At 39.3% G+C, this 25990-nt stretch overlaps 1 protein-coding gene across 2 annotated transcripts in view; it reads left to right on the top strand.

The window, feature by feature from the left end:
• The first annotated feature begins 15594 nt into the window (after positions 1-15594).
• Positions 15595-25990, top strand: part of LOC122798822 (ubiquitin carboxyl-terminal hydrolase 47-like) — an 831248-nt gene continuing 820852 nt past the window's right edge. For both annotated transcript variants that reach the window (XM_044067947.1, XM_044067946.1), the window contains exon 1: positions 15595-15853. In XM_044067947.1, coding sequence (XP_043923882.1) covers positions 15751-15853 — 103 coding nt within the window. In that variant the 5' untranslated portion in view covers positions 15595-15750. The remainder of the gene's footprint in view (positions 15854-25990) is intronic.

Raw genomic sequence — 25990 nt, forward strand, 5'->3', positions numbered from 1 at the left:
CCTTGATAGCATGCTTTGTAACTACTTATGAACTCAAGAACTTATTCATCATGGCTACATTCAGTAGCTTCCAGGAAAATGGAATGTTTGGCAATTCCCTTGGCCTTTCTTTGTCTGCTGGAGCTACAGTCAGGCAAGCAATCCAGCTGTAGGGTATGGCATGTCACAAACTCATTAAACTGATTTGAATACGTAAACTTAGAGAATTAGAAACCTGAATGAGAAACTGTCTGCCTTTCAAAGGATGAGATGCATTCTGCAAGATTAGAAAAAGATGGAAAGTTTGTTCTCCTGGTGGGTTTAAAGGAATATATGACCAGATGCATTTAGGCCTCCAGTAGAATGGTACACTAGGAGGGAGACACTGGCAATTTAGGCCTTTCATGTTTAGGAACTTCCCCTGCTGGAATCCCAGAAGCAACCCACTCCACTATCTACTATAAGCCAATGGGAGCTGCTGTTTGTATACAAGAGTCTCAAGTGTGGGCTCCTGCTCAAAAGCCCAATGGACTTCACAAGAGATTAAGTCTCATTCTCAGATGTCCTGATGATTGAGGATCTACCATTCTCAGTCTGAGAAGAGTTCAGTGAAGGTGGTCTAAGGCAAAGAGTTTAGCACCTGAAGGTCTTGAGAGCACATGTGATCCACCATAGTTACAACTTCTGCAGGAGAGTGGATAGTTGGCATAGGGGAGACCCTAGTTGTCCCATCCCATGGCAGAAAGCTCCTTCTCTGGTGCTTCCAAACAGAGAGCATACCTATGTGGTAGAAATCCAAAAAGGACCCAGTCCACTGTCTGCTCTAGGCTTGGGAAAGCTGAGGCCTGGCTAAGGGAAGACAGCAGTCAGGCTCCATCATGGAAGTCCCACACCCTCTGACAGAGACTGCTTTCCTCTTAAGAAATAAAGAAGCAATTCTATGGCCTTCCAGCAGTATATGTGAGTTTGGTAAGGACAGATTGATAAGGAAAGTCTGTCTCCCTGAGAGGATCAAGGGAACACATGGTCTGGCATGATTAGGCAGCAAAAAAGGGATGCACGTGACACCCTTGGTCCATCCTTACCTTCAGGAATGGATGCCAGAAGCCTTTGGTTCGACATGTGGTGGGCCTCTGATTGTTAGGAAGTAAATATTGCAAAGTTCCTTAAACTGCTCTGCATCTCTAATTTTAGGCTGTCTGAAGACAGAGGACAGAGACACAGTCTGTCTATTGAAGGCTGAAGGGAGGTCCACAATTTTGGAACAAGGCAGAAGATTTGAAGAGCGCAAGGACATGCAAGACCTGTCAATGCTAAGCAACCTCCTGGAGAAGGAATGGCCCAGCAGCTCCAGCCTTACTAAGTAAGAAGCAGCCAAATCCATACCATGACTATGATTGACATCCTGAGACTGATTAGTGGTCCAGTCTTAGGGAAGGTGATGTGGGTGGATGGGAGTGAGTGGACAATACCTGTTTGCCTATTCTGAGGAGAGAGGGAGAGGCAGATCAGTTCCCTGTACAGGCTGTAACTATTGGTAGTGTGGGTCTGTGCCATCTGAGAAGCAGGCGCACATCATGCAGCACCGTGAAGTGGGTGTGTGTGTTTGGCTTTACAGTAGCCTTCATGAGCCATATGCATGGAGGCACGTATATGTCCAGGGTAAGGCATAGTAGGTAGCCTTATAGGAAGCAAAATAAATAAAGTGAAAGCCAAAATACAGTATAAAAATGAGTATTTTCTCCTCTCTACTTTCATCTTATTTTCTGTTCAATGCTGACTATAGTTTTAAATGATGATAGAGTTTATAACTAGTTGAAAAAGGAGTATGTAACATCCCCAGTTATTTGAACCTCCTTCATCTAAAATGCTGAAGAAATCAAAAGGTGTAATGCAAATTTCTAAATCACTAAATTCATTGACAAATCCTCTCCTTAGCTAAGGCTTTCCATTACCAAAGAATCCCTGGTAGACCCACTCATTAAATTGTTTGACCTGAGGTTAGTCACTAGCTTTGTGTCTCAGGTTTGGCAAACACCAGTGGTGAAGCTACTAAACAAGGGTGACCCCTCCACTGACCCTGGCAATTACAGGCTCATCAACCCGACAAGTCTTATTTGCAAAGGTATGGAACATATTATAACTAACCTGATAGACTGCAATATTAAAAATCTTATCCTCCTGGATGTGCAGAAATGTGCATATGTCAAGGGTAGATCCTTTCTAAGAATCTGATTAACATCTTTGAAAGGAGGACACAAGCTGTTGACAGTGGTCATGCTGTCCACACAGCATACCTTGTCCTGGTCAAAGAATTTGACACCATCCCCCTATACTAACATAGTTAGTAAGCTTAATGCATTACAAATAGAATCCTGTTTTCTATGCTGGATAGCAAATTGGCTAAAAGACAGAACCTGCACAGTAGGGGTAGCAGGAGCCTTATCAGAGACAACAAAGGTGACCATTGGTGCCCTGCAGGGTTCAGTGCAAGGACCTCTGTTGTTCAGCATTTACTTTTCTGTTCCAGACCTCAGGCTAACCAAGTTTGCAGATGACTGTAAACTGGGAGTCATTATTAAGCCCCACTCTAACGTCCAAGTCCTTCAGTATGACACTAGACTGAAAAATATCTGGTGTTTTAATAATGGGCTCAGATTAAATACTAAAAATACAATATTGCTACATCTGGTAGACAACACCTCCCACAGCTTACAATACAATAAATACTGAAGCAAGCTGTAAGGCACTAAAGGTCCATGGTAGCAAAAACAAATATGTAAAATCATCCAAAAACTACTTGGTCCACCAGGCTAAAAACTGTAATAAAGCACAGGAATAGTGACAAAAAGTAAGCACTTTTGGGAAAGCTCCCTTCATCAGACAAATTGCAGATACATTGCTGCTTTTTAAAGAAAGTACAACCAATCAGACAAAAGGTCTACACCCCTTTAGAATAGGTTTCAGTGGGACAACCCCATTCAGACCAGGGCTTCTATCTGCCCTTAGCTCAATGATCAACCTCACTTCAGATGACTCTGTAGAATTAATAAGGCCTCTTCCATTGGGGTTAGCATCGATTACCTGCAAAACCATAAAGACGAATGTGTGGTCACCATATTTCTTAACATGTTGATATAATGCATTATCTTCTAATTTCAGACGTATAGCTGAACAATGTTGCAAAGTTCTCTGTTTCAACTTACAACTGGTTTTCCCTACGTAAAATGAAGTGCAGAATAAACATCAAGCTAAATAAATAACATTACTGGTTTGATAGTCAGTGCATATAATCTGGAGGAGTACTGTTTACACTTAACTGGATGGATAAATTCATTACTATGAGATATATAATTACATGCTTTACAATGTTTGCATGGGTAGGTACCTATCCTATTTGAAGCTTGAGTATCAGTCGTGATGCTATTTCTATTTGTGCATAGAAGTTGCTTCAAATTCTCATTACGTCTAAATGTAAAACTAGGAATATCCCCCACTAGATTTTGTATGCTATCATCTGTCAATAGAATTTTCCAATTATTAAGTATAATATTGCACATGCCATAAGTATCACTACTATACTTAAGATGTAACTTCAGCTTATCATTATTGGACCTAATAATATAATCAGATCTATTATGTGATCCATGTTGAGAAAACCACGTAGCTGCCTCAGTCATCCTCTATGTTCTACTTTCCTCACTAACATGTTAACATGTTCCACTTCCCCTACACTATACTTAAGATGTAACTTCAGCTTATCATTATTGGACCTAATAATATAATCAGATCTATTATGTGATCCATGTTGAGAAAACCACGTAGCTGCCTCAGTCATCCTCTATGTTCTACTTTCCTCACTAACATGTTAACATGTTCCACTTCCCCTACACGGTAGCCTTTCTTGGTTAAACAGGAAGTGAAGTCTTGAACCTCAGATTCAAAATGTTCATCATCCATGCAAAGTCTAGACATCCTAAAAGTTTGTCCTTTAACTATATTATTAAACACACATTTAGGAAGCATACTATCCTTAACCAATAAATTATTTCTCCAACAAGATTTCCTAAAAACAGAAGTACTTATATTATTGAATAACTTGGACTCTAGGTTCACATCTAAAAAATCAATCTCTGTATATGAAAAATTCAATGGGAAATGTAAAAAACAAGTAGTTGCTTCTAAATGTGATACAACATTTTTTAAAGCTTACACAGTTCCAGACTATAATAAAAACACATCATCCACAAAATGTGAATAATATAATAAAAATTCTTTCCATTCATGTTCAACATTAAAAATAACTTAGAATCAAAATGAAAAAGACTAATACCACCAAAGGATGAGCAAGCCTGGAACACATTATCACAATAACTCCACCAGGATAATCAAAAACCTTTTATTGAGCGCTTCTGTCAGGTTGTAACCAAAGCCTTCATCAGAATGCAACAAAACTTAATACACTCTTGTTAAGTATACTAAACCCTGTGAGAATACATAATATAGTAAGCCAATGAAACTTTTCATAACATTAATTATGAACAGACTTTTTCTATCTAACAGATCACACTTAAATTCATGGACACATTTTAAAGTAAAAAATAAATAAATAAATAAAAATAAAACACTGTTACCTAAAAAGTGACAGAAATGTTATGATGACATTCCAACAAACAGAAGCCATAATATGCAGCTCATATGTATCATCATCATCTTTCGGCTTTTCCCATTAGGGGTCACCACAGCGGATCATCTCTTTCCATTTTTTCCTATCCTCTGCATCTTGCTCTGTCACACCAACCGCCTGCATGTCCTCTCTCACCACGTCCATAAACCTCATCTTAGGCTTTCCTCTTTTCCTCTTACCTGGCAGCTCCATCCTTAGCATCTTTTTCCCAATATACCCATCATCCCTCCTCAGCACATGTCCAAACCAACGCAATCTTGTCTTTCTTGCTTTGTCTCCAAACTGTCCAACATGAGCTGACCCTCTAATATACTGATTCCTAATCCTATCCATCCTAGTCACACCGAGTGCAAATCTTAACATCTTTAACTCTGCCACATCCAGCTCTGACTCCTGCCTTTTTGTCAATGCCACTGTCTCCAACCCATATAACATAGCTGGTCTCACTACTCTCTTGTAGACCTTTCCTTTCACTCTTACTGGTACCCGTCTGTCACAAATCACTCCTGACACTCTTTTCCACCCATTCCACCCTGCCTGTACTCTCTTCTTCACCTCTCTTCCACATTCACCATTACTCTGAACTGTTGATCCCAAGTACTTAAACTCATCCACCTTTATCAACTCTACTCCCTGCATCCTCACCATTCCTCTACCCTCCCTCTCATTTACACACATATATTCTGTCTTAGCCCTGCTGACCTTCATTCCTCTGCTCTCTAGAGCATATCTCCACCTCTCCAGAGTCTCCTCAACCTGATTCCTACTCTCACTACAGATCACAATGTCATTTGCAAACATCATAGTTCACGGGGCCTCCTGTCTGATCTCATCTGTCAACCTGTCCATCACCACTGCAAATAAAAAAGGACTCAGAGCTGATCCTTGATGTAATCCCACCTCCACCTTAAACGTATCTGTCACTCCCACTGCAGTCCTCACCACTGTCACACTACCCTCGTGCATATCCTGTACCACTCTTACATACTTCTCTGCCACTCCCGACTTCCTCATACAATACCACAACTCTTCTCTAGGCACCCTGTCATATGCTTTCTCCAAGTCGACAAAGACACAATGCAACTCCTTCTGACCTTCTCTGTATTTCTCCAATAACACTCTCAGAGCAAACATTGCATCTGTAGTGCTCTTTCCTGGCATGAAACCATACTTCTGATCAGTAATCATCACCTCCCTTCTTAACCTAGCTTCTACTACTCTTTCCCATAACTTCAAGCTGTGACTGATCAATTTTATCCCTCTGTAGTTACTGCAACTCTGCACATAGTTTCATAGTTTCATAGTTTCATAGTTTAGTACTAGGCTATCTGCCCTGGGGCATTTGTAAGCCTAGCCATAGTGATGTGGCATCACCCTTATTCTTAAAGATAGGTACCAAAACACTTTTTCTCCACTCCTCAGGCATCCTCTGACTTTCCAAAATTTCATTAAACAATCTAGTTAAAAATTCCACTGCCATTTCTCCTAAGCACATCCGTGTTCCATTGGGATGTCATCTGGGCCAACAGCCTTTCCATTCTTCATCCTCTTCATAGCTGTCCTTACTTCCTCATTGCTAATCTATTTCACTTCCTGATTCACTATCCCCACATCATCCAACCTTCTCTTTCTCTCATTCTCTTCATTCATCAGCCTCTCAAAATACTCTTTCCATCTACTCAACACACTCTCCTCTCTTGTGAGTACCTTTCCCTCACTATCCTTTATCACCCTTACTTGCTGCACATCTTTCCCAGTTCTGTCCCTCTGTCTAGCCAATTGGTACAGGTCCTTTTCTCCCTCTTTAGTGTCCAATCTTTCATACAACTCTCCATACGCCTTATCCTTAGCTTTCGCAACTTCGCTCTTTGCCATGCGCCTCATCTCCTTATACTCATGTCTACTTTCTTCATCTCTTTGACAATTCCCACTTTTTCTTTGCCAGCCTCTTCCTCTGTATACTCTCCTGTACTTCCTCATTCCACCACCAGGTCTCCTTGTCCTCCTTCCTCTGTCCAGATGTCACACCAAGCACCTTTCTAGCAGTCTCCCTTACTAGTTCTGCTGTTGTTACCCAGCTATTCGGTAACTCTCCACTGCCTCCCAGTGCCTGTCTTAACTCTTCCCTAAACTCCAGTTCACAATCACCCTTTTTTAACTTCCACCATTTAATCCTTGGCACTGCTTTCACACTCCTCCTCCTCTTCTTGATCACCAACGTCATCCTACAGACCACCATTCTATGCTGCTTAACTGCCCTTTCCCCTGCCACCACTTTACAGTCTCCAATCTCCTTCAGACTGGCCCTCCTACATAGGATATAATCCATCTGTGTGCATCTTCCTCCACTCTTGTACATTACCCTGTGCTCCTCCCTCTTCTTAAAATACGTATTCACCACAGCCATGTCCATCCTTTTAGCAAAATCCACAATCATCTGACCTTCTGCATTCCTCTCCTTAACAACATACCTACCCATCACTTCCTCATCCCCTCTGTTCACTTCACCAACATGCCCATTACAGTACAGCTCATACGTATAAAAACTAATAAAAACTATACAACATATGAATGCAGCCTTAATAGGCTGCTAATACTGATGATGTCATTAAGACCTGGGGGGGGGGGGGGGGGGGCACAGGCATTCAACTTAATTTGCAAACATAATTCCCTGAATTCTAAGTAATCTTCCCAGGGACCCCATCTAGGATCTATTTTGACCCCTTCAACAACAGCAAATTAAAAAAAAAACGTGTTGAGTATTTTTCTATGTGCTTATACAAGGCATTGTTTTTATTACCATTTTTTATGTCCCTGTAAATTCTGTCCCTTAACTTTCTTTTGGTTTTCCCAATATAGAACATATTACAGTGCTGACACAGGGCAGCATAAACAACCCCATTGGAGTTGCAAGAAAATTTGCCATTAGGTTTTATGGTAATATGGTTCAACTTAATCTGGTCACAATTCATGACCAAATAAGATTGAGAATAACAGCCACATTTGTAGTCCCAATAGTAGTGCTGCTACTTTCAAAAAACATTTACCCTCTCAAGTAACTGCTTAATGCTTGAACCTTTCCTAAACACTATTTGTATCATGTCTCCCACCTGGTCAAAATACCAGGATGGCTCCAGAATAGCTACCAGTTTTTCTTTAAAATAGTAGTGATACTTCGATGGTCAGTGGAAAACTTAGTAACAAAGAGGCAAAAATATTTGGAGGGATCAGCAGTATTAGTAGTCCTGAGAGTACCTGTAACATTACCCGCCATGTTAACCTCCATAATAGGTACAATGTTGTGATTATTTCTCCTACATACAATTTCCTTTTGTACTGTGGAGATCAAACTAGTGGGGTACCCTCTGGCCAAAAATATCTTAGTCAGTATTTCACACTGCAAAAGAAAATCCTGGTCAGTACTGACCATTTAAGCAGTTACCAGGAATTGCCCGTTTACTATACCATGCTTTAGAAATTCAGGATGGTTACTCTCAAAATGTAATAAACTATTACAGTAGGTAGGTTGCCTATACAGATTACTTAGAAAGCATTTCCTGTCACAATCTTTTCTAATGTCTACATCTAAGTAGTTGATACCATTTTTTTTATGCTTAAGTTCATAGGTTCATAGATTAGTACTAAGCTAACTGCCCTTGCAAGCCATTTTAGGCCTAGCCAATTATCCTTTGTGAGACTCAAACCCTGCACTTTGTGTTTGTAAGGCAAGCACCTTAATCATTAGGCCACCCTCCCAACCCTGAAATTTAAAAAATCAGTGGTGTTGTAAATAATCAGTGAAAGTTGTAATGTCTTCTCCTGTATCATTCCACAAGAAAAACAGATCATCAATGTAACATAAGTAAACTGTCTGTTTGTTGACAAACTCTGAATTAAGCAAGTATTTCCTTCCCCACATAAGCATAATGATGTCTGCAAACACTGAGGTACAAATGCCCCCCATAGCAATGCCTGTCTTGTGTAGGAAATACTGCCCTTCAAAGTAAACAAAATTGTTTTTCAATAATAATTCCATAAGGGTCACTAATGTTGCCACTTCACTATTAGTGAACATTTTACTGTTATACAAAAACTCCTCAAACCACTCCAGACCAGTGGTGTGTGGAATAACATAGCACAAGTTAATAACATCCACTGTCAAAAAACTCACATTATCATGAAATACTACACTATTCAGTTTGTCCAGGAAATGCCAGGAGTCTATGCAGATGTGCTTTTCTCCGTTTAATATATTTTTGAGAGTAAAATTAATATATTTTCCCAAGGTGTGGATTTTTGAGCCACCTGCACTCACAATTGGTCTCATAGGAGTGTTGTAATAACTCTTATGTATCTTTGGAATTCTGAAGATACTAGGGACCTTTGGATTATCCATGTGTGCCTTCCAAAAAAGCAAAATGAAACAATAAATACTGAAGCAAGCTATAAGGCACTAAAGGTCCATGGCAGCAAAAACAAATATGTAAAATCAACCAAAAACTACTCGGTCCACCAGGCTAAAAAACTTTAATATTCCCTTCATCAGACAAATTGCACAGATACAGTGTTGCTTTTTAAGGAAAGTACAACCAATCAAAAAAGGTATATTCCCCTATAAAATAGGTTTCAATGGGACAACCCCATTCAAACCAGGGCTTCTATCTGCTCTTAGGTGATATAAAGCATTACTCCCCCAAATTATATGTTGACTGTCAAACCAGTAATATTATTTATTTAGCTCGATGCTTATCCTGTACTTCATTTTATGTAGGAAAAAACAGTTGTAAGTTGAAACAGAGAATTTTACAACATTGTTCAGCTATACATCTGAAATTGGAACACATTGCTTTATATCAAAATGTTAAGAAATAGGGTGACCACACATTCGTCTTTATGGTTTTGCAGGTAATCGATGCTAACCCCAATGGAAGAGGCCTTATTAATTCTACAGAGTCATCTGAAGTGAGGTTGATCATTGAGCTAAGGGCAGATAGAAGCCCTGGTCTGAATGGGGTTGTCCCACTGAAACCTATTCTAAAGGGGTGTAGACCTTTTGTCTGATTGGTTGTACTTTCTTTAAAAAGCAGCAATGTATCTGTGCAATTTGTCTGATGAAGGGAGCTTTCCCAAAAGTGCTTACTTTTTGTCACTATTCCTGTGCTTTATTACAGTTTTTAGCCTGGTGGACCAAGTAGTTTTTGGTTGATTTTACAGCTTACAATATAGGGAACATCCCATTCCAAAATAATAATGTTACTAGAGACCTTGGAACTTTAGTCGATAATCACTCTCCTTTGATCATTATGTAATAACAATAGTCAGAAAGCCCTCTACTTAGCATAGCTAATTATTTATTTACTTATTTAACATTTATTAATTGGAAAAGTCTAACTTGGAACAAAGCCAATTTTCAGCAGAGGCCCAGGGAGAAAAGCTGCAGACGCATGTCTTTGTAAAATTTCTTGAGGAATCTCAACCAGATCTAAAGAGCCATTAAACCTTATTACTCTGAATTGTTTAGGCATATTATAAAATACAGTGCCCCCTTTAGAATGTACCTCACTACACATATCAAGTAACTAGGAAGACCCCAGAGTTCCCTAACTATGAAGATCACTGACTTAAAAACCTTAAGCTACCATTAAAGACTGGAAACATTGTCCCTTTATTCAATAACTTGCAGACTCTGGAGGACAGATCTATGTTTTGTGGTCCTGGATCTCTTGTGTCTTCACAAATCAAGTAGCCCAACAAATGCCAGAACCAAGGATCTAAATCTTCACCAGTAGATAAATAAAACATGGCGAGGAGATAGGTTCATTACCTTCCCGACTTCTGGAATAGACTCCTGCTAGGAATCAAGCAGTGTTTTACATTATCTTCCTTCAGACACAAACTGGATGACTGAATGGATACTCACAACAACACCCCCAGCTTGACTGGCCTTGCCTTTCTTGAAAAAGGAGGTACAGTCTAAGGGTGGGTACTGGCAAGTTGTAAATGGTCAGGAGACACAGTGGATTAACCATGATCCTATACTGTTAGCTGAAGAACTGTGATACTCCACAGTATATTAGAATGAATGAAGCCATACTATGTAACATGAATAAAACAATACTGAAGACTCAGGAATTTACAATATCAACCAGAAAAATAAAAAGAGAACCACAATCACTGTGAAGGCAGAATGTGCCATGAAGAAGAGCTATGGGTGACGAATAAATTAGAAAAAAAAAAATATATATATATATATATATATATATATATATACATATATATATATATATGGGTTCACTTTATAACATCGAAATACTGAAATGTCGAATTTCAGTATCTCAAAGCTATAAAGTCAAATGTTCAAAATAGCGAACGTTCATAATCGCAAATTTGACGTATGTCAAAAATATGTCGAATTCGCGGTTATGAAGTTGCGCTATGTAATGTCCGGGTTTGTGTTTTGTTGGTGCGGTGCCGTGTTTGGATGTAGGTCTTATGTCAGGTAAGTCAGTGTTTTGTAAGGGTTTTGAGTGGGAGTTAGAGTGTGTGTGAGGGACTGGAGAATGTGCGTGTGTGAGTGAGCTTTTGTGTTGTGTTTGTGCGATCTCGGAGTTAGTATATATAAGTAGAGGGGGGTGTTGGGGGCGCAGCCCTCCTGCTTATGTGTGTGTGAGTTGTGTATGTGTGTTGTTTTTGTTTATGTTGTGATGTGGGTGTTGTGTTGTAAGTTTAGTGTAGTGTGTGCGGTGTTTTCAGTTATGTGGTTTTGCGGTTTTTGTTTGTCGGTGTTTTGTGGATTCGGTTTTATAGTCTCGAGATACTGAAATTTGATATTTCAGCATTTCGAGGTTATAAAGTGAATCCATATATATATATGGATCACCTTTATATCCCCGAAATCACGTTTCGCCGACACACTAATCACCGACACCAAAAGACCGACAACAAAAAATACCGACAACACAAAACACCGAAAACCATTACACCAACACCCTACACGTAAACAACACAGTACACTACATAACATATCCACTATCCCTAACCCAAACCCGAACCCTAAGGTCCGACACTACCGCACACTTACCCTACCTGCACCCTAACCCTAACTCACTTACCCACTAACCCCAAGATCCGACACTACCCACACTCACCCTACCTGCACCCTAACCCTAACTCACTTACCCACCCCTAACCCCAAGGTCCGACACTACCGCACACTCACCCTACCTGCACCCTAACCCTAACTCACTTAACCCACCCCTAAACCCACAGTCCCTCACTATCGCACACACACCCTACCTGCACCCTAACCCTAACTCACTTAACCCACCCCTAAACCCACAGTTCCTCACTATCGCACACTTACCTGTCCGCTCCCTAACACTAAATCCCTCACTCGATCGCACACTTACCGAGTCCGTCGGGTTCTCACCTTGTCGGTCATCTGCGTTGTCGGTGTTTTCGTCCCGTCGGATTCCGTGTCAATAGATTCTGTCATGCAGCCTTGTACCCTGAGTAAAATCAGGAGCAGCTGGTATTCAGAGTTTACTCTTTTCATGTAGTCCTTCCTTCCAGTGAAGACTAATCTTAACAGCAAAACATTACTATCAGGGATACTGAGTCTAATAAGTTAAGTACAGAACCATTACGTCTGTATCTTTCTAGCAGTGAATTACAGGAAGTGACTGTTCATGTGATGTTGTTATCCATTCTGGTCACCTCATGGCATCTTATATTCCCTATACACCAGACATAAATGTATTCAGATTAATCACTGTAGCTAATGAGGATTCTGTTTTACCTTAGAACAGTATCATGCTTAGAACAGGTATAGAACCACAGTATAATAAAGCACTGGAGTTATGTTGCTGCTGTTCCTGCCTTTCACCTAGTGTAACAAATGCCCCTCTGATATTCCTCCGTGCCATGCTAGAGTGGTGCAGAACAGTTGCAGTTTATTGTGCCATGCATGCAAGGAGGGACAGCTTTGTTTAGGAGAAGTCATTCATCATAGCAGATTATGTTGCATAATAATCCTCTAACGTGTCTTGTGTGCAGATGGACTCATTATTTATTTATTTGTTGACATTTGATTACAGGGAAAGTCCGACTGGGTAGAAGCCCATTTTCAGCAGAGGCCTGGGAAGAAAAGCTCTAAATTATTACAAAACATTTTAAGAACAATAATTTTGCAATCATCAAAAAATAAAACGAAATCATCTGCAGTTTAAATAATTATGACAAATTAGACGTAATATAAAAACATTAGTCAAGAATCAATATAAGACATATGACCATCATTTAATATTTAAAGAAATTTTAGACAGTTTGTAGAGAAATTAAAGATAAGTTACTCTAATACAAATAGGAATTGCAATATGAAGTGAGGGAAAAACAGGCTTATGGTGTATTTAGAGAGAAAGTCAGGGAAGAGAATTAGATAGCTGTAAAGAAGTATGTGAAGCAAGGATAGTAAGGAGGTATAAGGAATGAAAAGGTACTTGTTCACATTTAAGGATATAGCTTGTCCTGGTTCTGAACAAGAACAGAGCCAGATTTTAGCTAAGAAGTCTTTCAGAGTGGTTTTGAAAGATTAGAGGAGGGTATAAACTGGCAACAGAGTTAAGAATGTTTGTCATCATTTTGTTTTAAAATCACCTTCAGTTCCATCATTGTATATCACATAATAACAAGAATTTGAGCAATTTGCAGTTCTACCCTCTTAAACACAGTTTAGCAAATGGAAAACAACCTTCTGAATTGTTTATGGTATTAATTCATTTTCTGCTACTCCATTTTACTTTTTGGGGGGTCACAGGGAGTCACAGTCTACCTTGGCACTCAGAGGTTATATGGCAGATAGCTGGTTCTGGTCTGAATGTTAGTCCATCATGTGGTACACAGCTGTGAACAATTTAGGGTATCTCCAATTGGCATGAATTTAGGATGTGAAAAGATACTGGTAATTCAAATGAAAATCCACATTGGCACAGGGAGGATATGCCAACTCCACAAAAAAGGCATCCCAGAGAGAAACCAAACCAGAGAATCCAGCTCTTTTACCGTTGCACCACCATATATTCTTGGGGGAAACTTTTTCACAGATCTGCAGGATGCTGTAGGACTTTAAACTAAGAGACAGCACAAAGAACAATTATGACTTTAAGATACATAGTAATAAACCAGATTCTGAACCCTGTCAGTTTTCACTTGTGTACTCTATGACCCTGAACAAATATTTTTCTCCTAAGCATCTGTATCATACTTGTGAACAAGCTCTGTCTTAAAATAATTCTCATATAGTTAATTTACTCTCTGTTTCTCAGTTAATATATAGAAAGTATTACAGTGATAAAACATGAGGAAAACACATATATTGTGCGACCTAATAGAGAGACTGTACCTCAAGTCAGAAGGGGACGGTTATTCTGAGAATGTTGACTTTCACCTGTCAATAAGATAAAATAAAGAAAAAAGTAGTGTCTGAACACCAGCAAGTGGTTCTAAATAAATACCTAAAACTATGTCATGAGCCTGGAGTCATTATTTGATGTGAAATAAACACACTGAATTTTATCAAATGCATGCAGCTTTACCGTCTGAATCACCATAAAACAGAAGATATACTAGAGCAGTTTGCTGCTGTCAGATAGTAAGCTTATCCTAATAAGCAGTTGGTTATGCAGTGCCAAGTATCACCAGCAACTTTGTATTTCCTTATGGTGTAATAAACTCTGAAATGCATACAGGTTCCTTCAAAGTGGTTAATTCCATTTTACATGCATGCAATTTTAGTAAGTCGAGATTTATATTGCTTTGCCTTTTTCTTTGTTTTCTGTTTTTCAGTATCAGTCACGGCTGCAGCTGTCTTTGGGAAATTCTTGTGCTGTTTAATGAAATAATAACCAGTCAGATAAGCATTGCTGAAATTCCATGTGAATATTATAACATAGTATTATTGCTTTTCAAGTCAATCATTTCATTTATGGGTGTATAACCTTAGAGACACAGAGATAAAGCAAAAGCAAGATGGTGAGATAAAGAGAGAGTCAGAGACAAGCAGGCAGAGATAAAGAGACTCACACACACACTCACAAAGGCACACACATGCACTCACACAAAGGCACACACACACACACACACACACACACACACACACATGCACGATATATATATATATATATATATATATATATATATATATATATATATACACACACACACACACACACACACACACACACACACACACACACACACACACACTGCTCAGCATCTCCATCTACTGGCAAAGATGAGGAACTCTCCCAGTAGCACGAGTGAGTTTCTCAAATGACAATAAACAGTTTACTTACCCTTAAGTATCTATATATCTCTATGTATCTGTAGCTTTATACATATATATGCATATATATATATATATATATATATATATATATCTATATATATATATATATATATAAAGAGAGAGAAAAAAGCTCAGCAGGTTCATCTACTGGCAAAGATGAGGAACCCTTCTTGCGGGAATAAACTTCTCAAATACTAATACAAAGCATACTTAGCATAATAGAGATTTTATGTGCATGCATTTTACAGTCAAGTAGACTGAAAAGAATTTTTTCTTTTAGTTACCTAACTCACTTACAAAATTCTAGAAAAGTTACCATCAAATGTGTAAAATGGAAGCTACTACCCTATACTGAAAATAATTTCAAACAAGATAACTTCACCTACATTTTTAAATATGACTTCAATCTTATATTGCTGCTGAAATAACTTATAAAAAGACTGACATTGCAAAAGCTGATTATAAACAATTAACAATAAATCTTGTCCGAAATACCACTCCCTTTCAGAAACAAAACTGAAAGCATCTTAATGTCTAAAAAAAAAAAAAAAAAAAAAAAAAAAAGCATAGGAGGAAGCAGGAAGCTGTTTGAAGCAATATTCGTTTTCCTATTTAAATGCAGACTCATATTGCTGAATATGTGTTTTACAAGCTGATACAGGGAAATCACCAGAACAGCCAAGGCTAATCAAAGTGGACAAGAAAAAAAAAAAAAAAACTTACTTTGTGGCTATTTCAAATGAATAAGGAGAAGGAAGTGCGTAGACGTACCTCAGAGCTAGCTGCTGCTGCAGAATCTGTAACATATTTGACAGCAGTACAGAGCGCTGCAATGGGACAATGTAAGTAAATCATTTGTGTTTTTAATGTCCTACATTTATAAACTGATTTATATTGCTTTGGCTTTCTTTGTGGCACCACATTATTTTCAGAAGCCAGACTTGACTGGACTGGAATTTTTCAGGTGCAAACGTCATAACAGCATTTATGAATAAATGCCATTTGGAGCATAGAATTTTGACAAGTGTATTTCTCAGTGCCAAATGGTTATTTGTAAGATCTGAAGCAATCCTGAAAAGATAGTGCAATGCTTGGATGAAAACTAGTTTATCTTACACTTTCTAAAAGTCTATTGTCATTATTTATTGCTAAGAATATGTGCATGGAGAAGTAGCAGGTCATAGTGTTACATTTAAAAGAATACTGCTGCTTGTCCCTACGATCTGCAGGTGTGGTAATTATCTTGAACTATCTTCAGCATCCAGTATTGGTGTTGACTCTACCAACAAAGGTATCACCATTGACCATCACCATTGCAGAATACCCAAGAAGGCCCCATCCCTGCACACAGAATGAGCCCATTTGGTGTGCTGGCAATGGTGCCCCAAGCTGAGGAAGTAAGGCACACCGGTGGAAGGTTGTCCTGCAGAGGCCAGCCAACTGAAGTGGTTGATGGTGGTACTGTGGAGTCAACAATGCTTGGTGGCTCTTTGTTTCATGCATATAATTTGAGCAACAGTTATCTTATGATGAATGCTGCTTGGGCACTCTTTAACTCAAGGATGCAGCTAGAAATTTCTATTTTGTACAAAACATTCATTTTGTTGCACTCCCATCCACCTAACATTAAGAAAATGTGAAGCTCTGCCAAATGTTGCCCCTTTACACTTACGAAATGTATTCATGATTTTCAGCTATTACCTTTTACCATTTGTAAGAAAGGTCATATTAGAGGAGCATCCCTACATCTGGGCATGTTGTGTATATACTGGTTAGGTAACAATGCTCTAGAAAGTTCCAGGTAACTTGGACTCTAAGATCCATAATATTTTTGAGAGATGTTAAAAAAAGTAATCAGCTAAGTACAGTCAGCATGGCTGACTACACCTTTTCTGTGTATCTTATATTTATAGCTTCCAGTCATTAGATCCTTGCCCATTTTTTTATTAGTGCTCCCGACTACATGAATGAAACTTGAGTTGTCAGCAAAACAATATGATAACCATCCTTACTGCAAGTAATTGGCTAGTTATCCAGCTTGTGCCATCCCATGGATGTCAGGCCTACTGGAACTTAACTAGAATTCCCCCAAGGTGGATATATTAAAATACTATGGGTACTATTCCTAAATCTACCCCAGAAAATTAAACTACTGTTGTCAGATAAGACGTCTTTGCCTGACCATGTTCTGAGCCCATGGAACAATTTCTACAAAGTCAATTTGCCTCTTTACTTAGAATCAGAGGCAACTGGGCCCCCAGGACTGCAGTTTAAAGCCTGAATACTAACTTCAACTTCATCTTTAAATTTATTATAGTGTTTATTTCCTGAGTACTTGTACATAATTCAAAGTGAAGCAGTGTGTTATGGAGTCTCTGCTCATGGAAGACCTTAATGCCAGAACATAGTAGATTATCTTATGAACTTATGAAAACAATGATGACAATTGTTGCTACAAAAATGTATGTACTTATTTACAATATAACGACCCTGAGAACAAAATTGGTATTAATACAGATAAAGCAAACACATACATGATAATGAAAAAAAACCCATAAAAATGTAAAATGTTAATTAAATACAATCTACCGATATGTAAAATGTTCTAAATCAAAAATTCAAAATAAGATATCAAAAAAGATCCTGGAATAGAACATGGACTTAAAACCTTGATGCATCCAAAAATCAAACAAAAGCCAAAAAGAACCACTTCAAGTGGCTCCAAGATGTAAACACAAATTCAAAACAAAAGTTCCAAACAAACATGGTATATTCAAGAAATATATGGGCAAAACCTCCAGCTGTATTAAAAAGCAAAGAACTTCCAAAAATTGTCAAAACATGCATCCGTTGAGGTTACTTCCAGAAAACACCCCAAGGCACATCCAAACATCCTCATATGTCTCTCAATATCTACAAAACTCTCCAGAAGGTGTTCCCATAGCAGTAACACGTGGATCCCTCATGAACACAAGATAACAAAGACAGCTGTTAGATGGGCTGAATTTAGACAGAATTTCCCTGTTTCCATGTGCTTGATGTTTATTAAAAGTGAAGAATTTGTACCACGGAACCATAAGAAACCAATCTCAGGGAGCAGGAAAAGAAATGCCAAGCAGCGAAACAACCCTACAATGAGCTCAAAACTTTCAGGAAGTACAAAGTAGAAGGATTCATCAGGTATCCCTAGGTTTAGGATTAATTAACTGTGGTCATTGCACCTTCAGATACTTAGAGTATAGAAATTAGACTACTAATATCAGTATAACCTCCTTTGTCTGTCAGCAATACCAATCATTGCCCAGTTCCATTTAACTTCAACAGCACTCTGCCATTTTCCATGGAGTTAAACTTACTTGGACATGACTGGGGACTCAGGCTATGCTATTTCAATTTGCAATGAGTGCTATTTTTGGCGGTAAAATCATAGAAATAATACTTCAAGTATCAGCATATGTCACATTTTCTCACTCATCCAAATCCCACTCTGTAGGCATCTCAAAGCCACCTTTTGTTATAGTTCACACAGTCAGTGTACAGGGAGTTGACAGAGACTTCCAGGGCAGATACTTTACATCAGTCTGAGGATATTATAAGCTTCTAAGGCTAATCCCAGCTAAGCACTTTCATGATAATGAAGCTCAGCAATGTCATTCCACATTCCTACAAGCCACAGTTATTGACTGATTGCAGCCCTCTGACTGGATGCTTACATGTCAGCTTAATAATTAAGTGCCTATTTGGGGCACAAAACTGTTAAGCATGCATCAGGATATGCTGGGAAAGAGCACTACAGATGTGATGTTTGCCCTGAGAGTGTTTATGGAGAAATATAGAGAAGGTCAGAAGGACTTGCAGTGTGTCTTTGTGGATTTAGAGAAAGCACATGACAGGGTGCCTAAAGAGGAGTTGTGGTATTGTATGAGGAAGTCGGGAGTGGCAGAGAAGAATGTAAGAATGATACAGGATATGTATGAGGGTATTGTGACAGTGGTGAGGTCTGGGGTGGGAGTGATGGATGCGTTTAAGGTGGAGGTGGGATTACATCAAGGATCAGCTCTGTGCCCTTTCTTATTTGCAGTGGTGATGGACAAGTTGACAGACGAGATCAGACAGAAGGCCCTGTGGACTATGATGTGATCTGTAGTGAGAGTAGGGACAAGGTTGAGGAGACCCTGCAGAGGTGGAGATATGCTCTATAGAGGACAGGAATGAAGGTCAGCGGGTCTAAGACAGAATATGTGTGTGCGAGTGAGAGGGAGGATAGAGGAATGGTGAGAATTCAGGGAGTAGAGTTGGTGAAGGTGGATGAGTTTAAGTACTTGGGATGAACAGTTCAGAGTAATAGTTTGTGTGGAAGAGAGGTGAAGAAGAGAGTACAGGCAGGGTGGAATGGGTGGAGAAGAATGTCAGGAGTGATTTGTGACAGACGGGTACCAGTAAGAGTGAAAGGGAAGGTCTACAAGAGGGTAGTGAGACCAGCTATGTTATATGGGTTGGAGATGGTGGCATTGACAAAAAGGCAGGAGTCAGAGCTGGACATGGCAGAGTTAAAGATGTTAAGATTGCACTGGGTGTGATGAGGATGGGCAAGATTAAGAAACAGTATATTAGAGGGTCACCTCAGGTTGGACAGTTTGGAGACAAAGCCAGAGACATGAGATTGCATTGGTTTGGACATGTGCTGAGGAGGTATGCTGGGTATATTGGGAAAAGGATGCTAAGGATGGAGCTGCCAGATAAGAGGAAAAGAGGAAGGCCTAAGATAAGGTTTATGGATGTGGTGAGAGAGGACATGCAGGTGGTTGGTGTGACAGAGCAAGATGCAGAGGACAGGAAGAAATGGAAACAGATGATCCACTGTGGCAATCCCTAACAGGATCAGCCAAAAGAGAAGAAGATGCATCATGATAACCCTGTAGGGTTTTTCTTCCCATCACTGCTACTCTCCATTAATCCTGTAGTCACTTCCTGCAACTCTCCTTGAAGTCAGTCCTATAGCACCACCTCTAACACATCACTTCCTGCCACTCTCCTTGGAGTCAGTCCTATAGCACCTCCTTTAACACACCTAGAAGAGCTGTTATACATTTGCATATTTGTTTATTTTTGTTTGGTTGACTGAGTGTTCTAACTGTTTTGAGGTCCACTTTCAGTAAAGGCCAAGGGAGAAAAGCTTCAAGTGTCGTATAAGTAGGGCAGAAATGGTGTACAGCAATGCATAATGAAATAAAACATTATTTGCAAATAAAATTAGAGTGCATAAAAGAATGAAATACAGTCACATTTTACTATCTATAAGTATTCAATTTGTAAGATCTTTTGTATGAAAAGTATCACACAACTTAACATGAACACGCAGGTATAAATACAGAAAAAGCCCTCTGCTTAAGCACTGTTAGAACCATGAAAATTAATGGATAATATTAGCACTCATTTAGGATTTGAACCCAAGACATCCTACAAACTGTTGGTGGCATTGCTGCTGGGCCAACATCAGCCACTTGCCAAGAAGAGTCTTTTTTCTTCTTGGGTTTTATCCTTTCATCTAGAAAACCCCTAGTGTGGTGACTAGTAACACATTACAAACACACAAATGCAGAATCGCTCTGGTTAGGTAGTGTGAGCATCATAGAAGTGTGAGGGATGAATTAGCTCTTATGTGGGACTCAAATTTAAAATCTCCAGCATACTGTTTTTGTATCACCGCCATTGGACCAGCAAGAACCTCTGGACTGATAGATGTTGGATTTCCCTTAAGACATTTATCACTTCAGATAGAAACCCCTCAACTTGGTAATTCTTAGTTTCATAGGTTCATAGGAGGTTACTAGGCTAATGGTCCTAGAGCCCTTATAAGCCTAACCATATTTATCCCTAGTTGCTCCAACTGTCAATGGTTAGAGAAGTGAAGTTTTCAGATGTAAGGGCCTCTGGTGGTTAATACTGACTTCCTCTGTCCAGGAGGAACACAGGCACCACCCCAGGAGTGAATTTATAGTCGCCCATCCATTTTTCTAGGTTGCATTTGAAGACGGTCAAGGAGGGGCTCTGTTTCACATGAATTGGAAGCTTGTTTCAGAGAAATGGCAGTTTATGGGAGATGTATCTATCTATCCAACATAACTTGTTCATATCAGAGGCTAGGTTAAGTTCCCTGTAATGAATGACCCCCCCTGTTTGATTTTTGAAATTGTAGCATTTCCATCAGGGCTGGGTCAGAGACTGCCCTGTAAGCCAGGCACAGGTCACCAATTAGCAACCTGTAGGAGACACAATACAGTGACAGGACTTTCAGTCTTTCCATGCAAGACTTTCTTTTTTGTGCCATGTTATTTCTTGTTGAGAAACCTCTGTGGTCTTTCCAATTGTTGCAGGTGTGTGGTGAGGTACATGCAAAAGGGAGCATTGCACTCAGTCACTGGTCTGATAAGGGCCGAGTATAATGGAATTACAACATCTTTAGATCGGGATGCAATGTCTTTATTTAAAGATGTGCCACATAGAAGGATTGCCTTATCACTGTGGATATGTGTTGGTCAAAGTTCATTTTGCTATTAACCTGAGTACCCAGATCATGTACCACTGGGTCTACACTTGGAAACATGCTGTCTATAATGTAAATGACAGGGATGTCAGCTTTCCCAAAGGGAATAATAGTAGTTTTTTTGCATTTAGCTTTAATCCATGGCTTTGGCACCAATCATTTGTCTACTTTATCCCTGTCTACAGTATATTAGCATTGCTGGAGGACTCAATGATCGCTCCCAATTTGCAATCGTCAGCAAACTTATTAGCCGCAGGCCATCCAAGTTTGCCTGGATGTCTGAGAAAAATCTTATTGTTAAAATCAAATTATAAACACATGCATACAAATATGGAGAAAGTCCCTTACTTAGCCCCATTATCCTCCAAGTTACAACTGTTTGCTGATGATCTACTAGTAACTTCTAATGATATTAAAAATTCAGTAGATCACCTATTACATAATCTAGACTTCTTTGCAAACATCTCTGGTCTAAAATTCAATCACAACAAAACTCAGGCGCTTTTAGTGAATAAAACTGTTACTATGAAACTTAGATCAAAAAGAGATATAAACTGGGAGGGCGCACATATTAAATGTCTAGGTATCATTATTGAATCTAATTATAAAAAAATCACTCATATCTAATTACTAAACACTTATAAACTCAAATACTTGTTTAATAGTTGGAACAGACTCTTCTTCACATTTGAAGACAGGCTAACCTTAATCAAAATGATAACATTACCTAAAATCTTATTAATTGGCCAAGCTCTAATAATTCCCTCACCTGTCAAAATTAAACAGAACATTAATAATGTATTACTTAACTTCCTTTGGTATCCCCAAAAAACAAGAATTTCTCTTCTCTGGCACACCAAAAGCTGGGATGAAGACGGTATAGGATTTCCAAATATTGATTTTTATTTATTTATTAACATAGTGTTGCTTTGGAATAATATTTCTTATACATCATGTGATGACTGTGCCCTGGCCCAGCAATCAAGGAGCCTCAGTCCTTATCACTAACACCAGGGAGGTCATCTCATAGAAGAGAGGAAAGGATAACTAATACACACAGTAAAGTACAGGGCTGGTTGCTCCCTTGCTCACCAGGTCCCCAATAAGACTCCCCACTGACACAGCTATAGGGTCCAGGTCTCAGCCTACATGGGAAAGCTAAAACCTCCAGTACCCCCTCTGTCCAGACAGTGCTTCATGTCCCTGCCAAGTAGCTGACACAACACACACACTCACTTTGAGATAAGTATTTATACAACTTCACAGACACTCCTGGGAAAGGCTGACACAGATTCTCCAGCTGTGCCCCTTTACCCAGACCATATGGTAGTAATCCCTGCCACCACCCAGCTAATAATATCAGCTACTAAAAGGCCCTTAAAAGGGTGCCCAGTTATTGCTGTGCAATATTATTATCCAATGGTAATGTGACTATTCAGTCTAAGGCTTATTAGAAGGGCTTAGACAGTAAACTCTATAAATATATAATGTACCCTAAATCATAATTTATCTCTACATAAACCAGCCACAGGTAGAAGGTTTTAAAAATATTTAATAATAAATAATTAAAACACAAGACAAAACTATTACACCACAAAGATATCTAAAAGATCAGAAATCACACAGAAACTTAAAATAATACAGTAGGACAGGTCCGATTTCAAAGAAAAATACCTAATTAATCTTTACTAGCTTTAACTATTCCTACAAGAAATCACAGTGCTAGAAACTTACATGTGAGCTTAGGCAGAGTGCTGAGTTAGATATCCAAGATCAAAATGCTCACAGTCTCTCACTGAACAATAGTTTTTAAACACTAACCAACAGCTCTGCTGAGGCCCTCCCAAATTACATCATTTTGACGCTTAGGTTTTCTCAGGCCACAAACTGCATTATTTAGCAAGCTAACACCTGCTCAGAAATTTACAACAATAAAAGAAATTTCACATATATACTCTAGCAGAAACCAGAGCAGTAAAGCACCATCCACATATAAATTCTGGTCATAAACTTTAGCCTTAAAACAATGGGCATGAAACCTTCATCCAAACTCACTGGAGCATAATTGTAATATGAAAGGGTCACAACATGCTTCATTGGGCCAGGAGAGTGCAATGTTGTCATATATTTTGCAGTTGCACATTTCACAGTATTCTTTTACACTCAAGAAAACATGCCTGTATTTTTACATGTATTTACAAATGCCAGAATTATATATCAAATTCTATTTGACTAGGCTGGCAGCCTTCGCCCATCTCTCCCCAGTCATCACATCTCTTCCCCCTCAAGGAACTCAAGCAAGTTTTTCAAGTGCCCCTTGAGAAACATTGCTTGAGAGTATCAGGTCTATCTGAGTGTACCTCACCTCTTAGTTCCAACATCTCTTGTACCTCTTCCCTCAGAGTCTGTTTGACTCTCTCAGGCACCCTATAAGGGGCCTGCCTAATAGGCCTTTGGGGTCCTGTATCCACCTGGTGCTGCTCCAGGTGGGTGCACCCTGGTTTCCCAGTGAACACACCCCCAAATCCCTGCAACACTGCTCAGATTTCTTGAACTTGGGTAGGAGATAGCTGCTGGGACATTGCTACCCCTTCCGCCGAGGTGTCAGCCCGAGCCTCACTGAGGAGATCAGTCACAAGATCTCTCTCAGACTCCTCCTGCAATCCACTGCAAATGCTCAGCACAAGGGCTTCCCTGTCATGGTAAAGTTTCATCATGTTAATATGGCACAATTTGTGCCCCTTTTGTCTGCCTAGCACTTCCACCATGTAGTTAACATCACTTACCTTTCTTACCACCTTGTAGGGTCCCTCCCAAGCTGATTGCAACTTGCTGTGCCTGACAGGAATGAGAACCATCACCTGCTGCCCTACAGCATACTCTCTAGCTTGAGCATTCCTGTCATGCCATACCTTTTTCTGTTGTTGGGCTTCTGCCAGGTTCTCTTGGGCCAGGCCCATGAGTCCCCTGAGCCTTGTCCTGAGGTTCAGGACATATGCCACAACAGACTCCTTGTGAGACTCTCACTCACCTTCCCATTCATATCAAATTAAATCTAGAGGTCCCCTCACCCTATTCCCATACAGCAACTCAAAGGGTGAAAAACCTGTGTATTCCTGGGGAACCTCTCAGTAAGCAAACAACAGATGGGGCAAATATTTGTCCCACTCCCTCTTAATCTGATCTGCAAATGCCTGTAGCATGGACGTGATTGTAGAGTTTAACCTCTCAACAAGACCATTAGTCTGGGGATGGTAGGAAGTGGTTTTCATGTGCTTCACCCCACAGGACTTCCACAGACATGCCAGCAGGTCTGACATAAAATTGGCACCTCTGTCAGATGGTATTTCCTTTGGGAAACCTAACCTGCTGAAAATCTCTAACAAAGCATTTGCTACCTTCTCTGCCTCAATGGAGGACAAAGCCACTGCCTCAGGGTATCGTGCAGCATAATCTACAATCACTAGGATATACATTTTCCCTGTAGAACTTGGAGTACTCAGAGGACCCACAATATCCATAGCTACCCACTGAAATGGCACTTCAATCACAGGCAAAGGCATCAAAGGAGCTCTCACCTTGTCTCCTGCCTTGCCTACTTTTTGGCACTGTTCACAGGTCCTGCAGTACTAGCTTTAACTATTCCTACAAGAAATCACAGTGCTAGAAACGTACATGTGAGCTTAGGCAGAGGGCTGAGTTAGATATCCAAGATCAAAATGCTCACAGTCTCTCACTGAACAATAGTTTTTAAACACTAACCAGCAGTTCTGCTGTGGCCCTCCCAAATTACATCATTTTGACACTTAGGTTTTCTCAGGCCACAAACTGCATTATTTAGCAAGCTAGTAAAACAGTCCAAGGCACCACAAGAGCAAGAATAAGTCGGAATTCTTGTAAAATCCACTTTAATATAGACACATGAATGCACACATTAAAAACCAGCATTTTCATTTAAATCACAAATAGAAAATTGAATATAAAGAGCTAAGGTGGCAAATAACACTTCAAGCTACATCCCCTCCACGTTTAAATGAGAACATCTCCCTCGTACCCCTGTTGAAACTAAGGGCAGCTAAGTTATAAGATAACAAAACAAGGTATTGATTGGTATGTATACTTTTTGTTTTTCCCCTTCTTTCACATTGAGATGTAATTTTAACTTTCACCACTAGAGTGTGCTAAGAAATCATTTTACCTTCATTTTAACAGAAATTATTTTATTCACGCTATTTAAGATATTAAGCAATGTAAGGGTTTTATAAATTCATTTTATGTATTTTCTAAGTTTGTAAAATGTATATTTTTGTTTTCTAAACAAACAGTTTACACAATGGCTTCAATGGTTTGTAGTGTTTTTATTGTATGTATGGTTTTAATATGAATATTCATGAGCATTCATGATGTTTTTAATTGAATGTCTTTTATTGGT

The sequence above is a fragment of the Protopterus annectens genome, chromosome 3.part1 (assembly GCF_019279795.1).
Source record: "Protopterus annectens isolate FY-2018-M chromosome 3.part1, PAN1.0, whole genome shotgun sequence".
NCBI lineage: Eukaryota > Metazoa > Chordata > Ceratodontiformes > Protopteridae > Protopterus > Protopterus annectens.